Source organism: Camellia sinensis, chromosome 12, assembly GCF_055761805.1.
Source record: "Camellia sinensis isolate YWXY chromosome 12, ASM5576180v1, whole genome shotgun sequence".
In the NCBI taxonomy this organism is placed as follows: domain Eukaryota; kingdom Viridiplantae; phylum Streptophyta; class Magnoliopsida; order Ericales; family Theaceae; genus Camellia; species Camellia sinensis.
The window spans coordinates 111,769,160-111,777,500 of NC_138972.1; the positions used below are offsets into that span (position 1 = coordinate 111,769,160).

Here is an 8,341-nt window from a genome sequence, read left to right on the forward strand (position 1 = left end):
ACTTAAAAGTAAAATTTCCACCAGTGTCATTGCCCTAATCATCGCAATGCCACTGACTACTTGATTTTTCTATTGCGAGTCGAATCGTCCACCATGTCAAACATCATCATACATCATCAATATCACCAAACATTGTGAACAACCTCAAACATCAACTACATCTTATAGACTAACAAAGATACCATACCAAAATATAAAAAGATACCATACCAAATATAAAAAGGACTAAATGGTTTACAAAAAAACACTCAGGACTAGATAGAGTAATATTTTCCAATATGGGATTTATGAGTAATTTCTCCAAGCTTAAACTTTTTTGGGTCTAAGATTGAACTGGTAATTAAAAATAGTAAAAATTATACTTTCGCTCTTTAAAATATAATTCTTTAACATCTTGATCTTTAAAGAAAATATTTTCTATTTTAGTCCTAGAACTATCATATTTTTTTTTACTTTTGTTGAAATTTCAGTGATCATTGTACTTTTATGATGAAAAATAACATGTGGCTCATATTGACTTAACCCGACCCATATCTATGGATAGGGATGGTTACTGGTCAAGTTTCTAGTAACCTGGCTCCACTCCATATCATATACGGGATAGGAAGGAGCAGGGCGAAAGATGGATTAATTTTGTAAATATTAAAAAATGAGAATATTAATAAATAATATAATATATTACAAAAAAATTATAGGTAAAATCATAAATATTTGGATAAATTATCTTGACCTCTTTTAAAATTTAAAAAAACATACAAATAACCTATAGTTTTAGCATTATCATGGCAATTACATTAATCAAAATTAATACAAATAATGTGAAGATAAAATAATAAATAAGAAAAAAATATATATATGTCAATATAAAATATATGACAATATTATTTTTTCATACCTATATAATAAATAAATTATTGATAAAAATAAAAATAAATATTATCTAAATTGAAATTAAAAAAATTAAATATAATTATTATAGTTTATTCAAATCTTAAGATAGATCAGTATAATTTATGCTAAATAATTTTTCTTTTTAAGGAAGTGTAGTGAAAGACTACTAATATTTTACATTTACGTTTACATTTTTATTTAATTAATTTTCTTGTCCGGACGGAGCAACCCACCGCCCCATCGGCCACACCCAACTCCATCGCTGTCCTGTTCTGCTCTGTCTGTCTGGGTCCCAATCTCACCTTTGCCAAGATGATGACAGACGATGAGCTTATCACGAAGCTTGAAGAAACCACCAAGGACGCGCCGCGCCACCAGCTCGATACTCTCCGCGCCATTCTCGAACGCAACGCCGGCGTACGTTATCTCCGCCGACACTATCCTACGCCCGCCGCCGTCGACGCCGCTACTTTCCGGCGATCCGTACCCCTATCTTGCTACGATGATGACTATGCCGATCACATCCTTCGAATCGCCGATGGTAGTGATGATGATCGGCCTTTACTCTCCGTTGACTCTTTGGTCTGTTTCTTCTACAGGTATTTGTAATAATTGTCTATGATTTTGAAAGAAGCTAAGTTAACATTCATGTAGGAAAAATAAGAAATATTACACAGCGAAAATAAAGGGATTCGGGTATACTTTTTACGCTCAAACTGAATTCATGGATCAATGGAGTAGAATTACTAGAGAATTATGCATACTCACTGTACAAAGGTTATTCTCTGTTTCTACAGAGAGAGAATAGAGAGTCTAGGAGAGGAAGAGAAAGTTATACGGTTAAATTCTTAGTATATTATATTATATGAGACAGTTGTAATCTCCCACAACTCTATTTTCTCGAGAGATGAGATGGTGAATTAATTACACTTATCCCAAGATAAGGTAATCCAAGTCCACGTAAGTTAATCCAAGTTTACTTTGACTGGTTTCCTTGTGGGTTTTGGGTCATGCCACCGTGGGCAACCCAATCTGGTATGGATTCTAAAACCGACCCACTTTCCAACATCTCCCACTCAAACATACAATGGCATGACACCACGCTTCTTTTATCTCAATCTATCCATCAAACATGATCATACTTGTCAATGGACCGTGCAACCGCTGAGAACACTTGCATGTGGGAGTTCTATATTAGAAACTCAAAAGAGCTAGCATAGAGACATCAGTCTGAAAATAAAAAGTGTCTTATATACCCAGACTCATCCAATTACATCGGTTTAAAAACATCTCTAATCCCTCAAAAAGAGCATGTTTGCCCCTCTCAAATATTACAATATATTCACACTCAATCCGCCTCTCATACAGAGTGATGTGAGTTCCGACAATGAAAATACAATAGAGATGTAATACTAGATGGTCTTTCCTTTGTCCTCATGCCATTTACTTTAAGTTTGACCGCTTTTCCACGGATGTCCCTCAAGATCGAATCATACATGACCGCAGATAATATACCAAAGTAGCAGAACATCAACCCCTCGCCTTATGACATAGCCAAAGGTCACAAAAGGATACAAAAGTAAAAATCATATCAATGATGACATGTAAGACTCACATAGTGAGGAAATCGGGATCCATTCTCACACCTCACTACTTTATCGCCAAGCACATGTAGTATGAATACATACTACGGCGGAGTAACTCTTCCAAAGAGGGACGTCATACTTGATACACTGTATGGATATTAGTGTAGTCGGTCTTAAGTGCATAAGTCGCTTTCTAGCGCCTAACCCGAATTCTCTATTTGCTCGCTTTCTAAGCGCCAAATGAGATCTCGCATCCGGCTAATCATAACAGGCACAATATAGAAAGTGAGTACTAACATCCATGTTTGGTTTCTAACACGACTTTATCTTGGTTGCAACCAAGGCGACATAAATAGTGGATAATTTTAAGCCTCTCTTGGCTTCAAATAAAATAAACCACTAGTCTCATCGTTGCTCACTCCCAAGTGCCAAGGGCGCTTGTTCATGTGAGTGAGCTAATCTTGCTTGTTCATCATCTACTAATCATTATGGCACAAACCATAATAGCATCAATATTTCATAACATCACAAAAACAAGCAATCGATTGAAAAACACAACCACAGTTTACGCAATTCAAGATTCCAAACATAGGCCCTATCAGCATCTCTTGTGATTAGGGATGAACAACGGATATTCCGATCTGTCCAAACTGACCGAACCGAACTTATCCACTGCATTTTGGACGGATACGTGATGACGAACGGACGGTTACAGATTAATTTTTTTCAATCCGCCTAATTTTAGACAAATAGCGGATTTGAGGTTCCTTTGGCTACAACCGAACTGCCAAATTGCAAGCACCCCTAATAATTTGTAAGATTTTGTATTTTCAATTGAAAAAAGTTTAGATATTTTGTTGTATTTTCAATTTGGAATTTTTTTTATCAAATGGAAAGTGTTGATATTTGGTATTTTTGTGTGGAAAATATAAGGCTTAATTTTGTCATTTTTTTAAAATAATCAAATTAAATAGTTTTTGAAAAAAAAAATAATGAAATAGTTTTGATAATGCATTATTTTTTTATATGTATTTATTATTGGTATTTAATAATTTACTTGATAATCTTTTGATTATGTTGAGTTGAATTGTTATTCAAAAAAAAATTTGATAAGTTGTTGTATTATGTTCAAAATTTATAAAAGTTTAAACCGCCAAGCTGATCCGTATCTATCCGCCAATTTGCTCAATCTACATCCGTCAATCCAGCGGACGGATGGCAGATTGAAAGTTCTTTGGCCATAACTAAACCGCGAACACCCCTACTTGCGATAAACATATATAATGGAATCTACCATGTGGGCCTTACATAAAGTGGTTCAAGATCACTTCCTCTTGCACAACTACCTCTCTAAAGACATTCTAGTGACCAATTTGCGTTCATACAAGATGCGCCCAACAAGCGCATTGAATCTTACAAGGGACAAATTTATACATTACCAGTAGAGCATCCTATCCATAGTCTAATGAGCAAGGTCAATGCCTAAACTATTTAATTAACTATTTACAAAAGATAACACTCATCATGCTGAATACGCCCACATAGCGTACGTCAGGCTCTCGCAACAAAAGATCAAGGAATATAAGTCATCTATTTCTCCCAGAGACAATCTAAGGATTCACTCAATAGTTGATCACGAAAACTCTTGTCTAATTGATCTCGACCTCATATGTGCAATGTCAAAAATCATCTCAAAACTTTTGACTCACGAGAGATCAAATAGTCTTGACTAAGATGCGTATCGTAATCTATAAATGTGTCTAGATTGGGGCTAGCTATCATACCCTTACACATATCCAGTCACAAATATCATAGTAGACTAAATGGGCCAATACAGATGCCCTTCTGCGACTTTTCTACTTACTTGTGCGCAACCATTGCGAACAAAGTTACACATTCATATGAGAGCAAGATGGCACAAGCGAGTGGGCTCGAGAGGGCCTACTTAAACCATCCATGTCATCTTCTCATTAATGTGACCAATGTACAACAAGCCACCAGTTTATAACCAATGTCATAAACTAATTTCAATCATCCTAATGTGTGAGTTTTCGAAGACAAGTATAAAGGTTTAGGCCCAACTAGATAATGACTTAGGACTAACTAATGTTCACTAGATCATAAAAGGATGTCATGGAGATATCAAGTGTGCCTAAGTCGCAAATTTAACTAGTAAGTACTAATCCCCTGCACTTTTAAATCAATTTTATTCTACATACACTTTATTGCATCTAGTTGAAACATAACGATACTCCTCTTGTCATCTTTGTTTCTCGCTTCATAGTTAGTTGCAATTAATTCTACTATCCACAAGAAGGAGAGAATAAGCTACCAATCTATAACAGCTCCTAAAGCAACTTAAACGCGAATTAGACTAAGGAGTCTAATTCAACACAATGCTCTCACGAGCGATGCGTCAAATTCTTAAAGTCATAACAACCTTATCGGCCTTGACCTTTTCATTATTATGTTGCAACTTGTACGCTTAGTGGTAAACGTCATTCAAAAGCATGAGCCTAGCTAAGGAATCATACAAAAAAGCACCTCTTCATGTCTCACACTCAAGTGTGGAAACAGTAAGTGTCCAGACTTAGACAAGTTGGCAGTGCTAATAGATTTTGTAGCCACTAGACGCTTCACTTAGTGTTAATAGATTTTGCAGCTTCTAAGCGCTAACCTTTTAATTTCAAATGATACTTCAACGCACACTATTATAGTGCGTGAAATTTTGCTCCATCTACTTCCATTAGTTGGGAAGAGAGAAAAACATTACCCATACTAGCTACTCGTCTTGCACTTAATAATTAAATCATTTAAACTCACAATTCTTGAATGATGTGACTCTTGGATGTTGCTTCATCCAATGATGCAACATTATTACAAGTCAAATTATAAAGTCAATCCGCGTAACTCAATAGGCAGGATCATATCTAGATCTATTAAGGGCTTTACTAATTTCACAACTCCAAACTCGCCAATCAAAGCTACTTAGCATGCCGCTAATCATAGTGCACACATAAGTTTTTATTGTGCCAAACAAGGCGACAAAACCACAGCGATGTTGAGTCATGTTTTTTTACTTTGGCTCAATTACGGTCTAATCTAAAATCTTTATGTATTTCTACTCATCTAAAGAATAGGATTAGATTGTTCACATTTGAACATCTCCACTAAGTCTAGGTCAACCAAATTAACTTCCATAAGCTAAGTCAACTAGAGGGAAAAAATGTGCATTGGGATTAATGTGATTAGCATATCACAATATAATTTTGCCGCAAAAATTTAAATTAAATAATGACAATATTACACAAGTTGCAAGATTGAAAATCTGCTATGCTCGTAATCATCTCTTGTGTCACAAGTGACAATTATCCAAAATTTAATTTAATTCATGCAAAATATTAGTTTTTGGGAGTAAATGTACAAAGATTTCTCTCAATTGAACAACCTCTCACTAATATGAAAAGATACTTGTTTCTAACTTCTGAGCAATGGGTGAGAATGCGAGGTTAAGAGTATATGGCGGGGGAGCTTCTAAGCCACGAATCGAACATAAGCTTATTACCATTCAGATGGATGTTGAATCCAGAGGAGGTTCAGCAGTGATCATTGAGAGGAATCGACTCAGGAGTTACACTATGAAGATAGATTTGGGGGGTGTCTCTTGGGCCATACAAGCTTTGCGACAGGTTTGGGGTCAGCGCAGTGATAAACCTTTTTTCTCCAAATACACGAGCAGTTCTGCAGTTTTTTGGATCCAGAAAGTCTGTAACAAGAATGGTGCTGGAAATTTGTGTTAATGTATATAATAAGATAGTGACATGTATATAATATGATAGTGGTGTTGATGGCAAATAGTGGCATGTATGGAATATGATAGTGGTGTTGGTGGCAGATAGTGGCATGTATATAATATGATAGTGGTAGATAGTGGTAATATATAATATGTAAGTGGCATATAATGGGTTATAATGATGTTTGTAATATCTCCTATATAAGGAGTGTCATTTGGTCTTGTAAGATAAGAAGTTTTGAATATAACAGAAATATATTCATTCTTCCTCATATTTTCGGAGTTCTTCTTCCTCATATTTTCTAAGTTGGTATCAAAGCAACAAAAAACACAGCAGCCCTAAAACCGTCATAGCCATATCGGAAGTCACGTCCGAAACCACTTCAACCCTTGCCGCTGCCATTCCGGTGAAAACGTCCAACTCTCACTCTGTCCAAATCACCACCATCCGCCTAAATGGTGATAATTTTCTCCGCTGGTCACAATCTGTCCGGATGTATATCCGTGGGCAAGGAAAGATCGGTTACATCACTGGTGACAAGAAGGCTCCTGCTGTTAATGATCCGCTGTTCGACAGTTGGGACGCTGAAAACTCCATGGTTATGACATGGTTGGTCAATTCCATGGAGGAGGATATAAGCTCTAATTACATGTGCTATACTACTGCACAAGAGTTGTGGGATAATGTTAGTCAGATGTATTCCGACCTAGGAAATCAATCTCAAGTTTTCGAATTAACTTTGAAGTTGGGAGAGATTCGTCAAGGAGATGATTCTGTCACCAAATATTTCAATTCGTTGAAAAGGTTGTGGCAGGATCTTGACATCTTCAACACATACGAATGGAAATCGGTTGACGACTGCAACCACCACAAGAAAACTGTGGAAGACAGCCGTATTTACAAGTTTCTTGCCGGCCTCAACATTGAGTTCGATGAAGTGCGAGGAAGAATTATTGGCAGACCTCCTCTCCCATCCATTGGCGAAGTATTTGCCGAAGTCAGAAGGGAAGAGAGCCGAAGGAGCGTCATGCTTAAGAAAAAAGGTACTGGTGAATCAATTGAAATTTCTGCTTTAATTAGCGATGCTGCGGCCAACAAGGCTGCAAATTACCAGCGCAGGTTTGATGATAAGCCACGGGTCTGGTGTGATTTTTGCAACAAGCCTCGCCATACATGCGAAACGTGTTGGAAGATCCATGGCAAACCTGTCAACTGGAAAAGCAGCAAACAAGGAGAGAAGAATCGTGGCTTTCCTACCGCTAATGAAGCCGATTCAGGTCCCTTCAACAAAGAGCAGATTGATCAACTCTTAAAGCTGATAAAATCCAACTCCTCATCCGGTACTCCTAGTGTTTTGTTGGCACAAACAGGTAGAAATCCTAAAGCCTTCTCTTGCCTAAACTTCTCTCCGTGGATCATAGATTCCGGTGCCTCCGATCACATGACTAGTTTTTCCCATTTATTTAGTACCTATTTCCCTTGTTCTGGTCATGACAAAATCAGAATAGTCGATGGTAGTTTTTCACCTATTGCAGGAAAAGGATTTATTAAACTAACTGAGAAAATTAATCTCAATGCTGTTCTTCACGTCCCCAACTTAGCTTGTAACCTTTTGTCTGTCAGTAAACTATCTAAGGATTCTAATTGTCGTGTTACATTTTTTGAATCCCATTGTGAATTTCAGGACCAGAACTCGGGGATGATGATTGGGCGTGCTAGGATGCTTGAAGGTCTTTACTACTTTGATGAAGTACCTGTTAGTAATAAAAAAGCTCAGAGCTTTAATAGTACTAGTTCAATCTCTGTTCGAGAAAAAATAATGCTATGGCACTATAGGATAGGACATCCTAGTTTTCTTTATCTGAAACATTTATTTCCAGAATTATTTAAAGGGATTGATTGTTCTTCTTTTCATTGTGAAAGTTGCATTTTTGCAAAATTTCATCTCTCTACTTATTTGCCAAAATCTTACCAGGCTTCCAAACCTTTTTATTTGATTCATAGTGATGTTTGGGGCCCTTTTAAAATCAGTACTCTTTCTGGTAAAAGATGGTTTGTTACATTTATTGA

The 8,341-nt window shown here is 36.6% G+C and overlaps 1 protein-coding gene across 1 annotated transcript in view; it reads left to right on the forward strand.

The window, feature by feature from the left end:
• Positions 1-847: 847 nt before the first annotated feature.
• LOC114290733 (putative indole-3-acetic acid-amido synthetase GH3.6) overlaps positions 848-8,341 on the forward strand; it is a 32,570-nt gene continuing 25,076 nt past the window's right edge. The window contains exon 1 of the mRNA XM_082899601.1: positions 848-1,490. Within this exon, the coding sequence (XP_082755727.1) occupies positions 1,204-1,490 (287 nt within the window). The 5' untranslated portion in view covers positions 848-1,203. The remainder of the gene's footprint in view (positions 1,491-8,341) is intronic.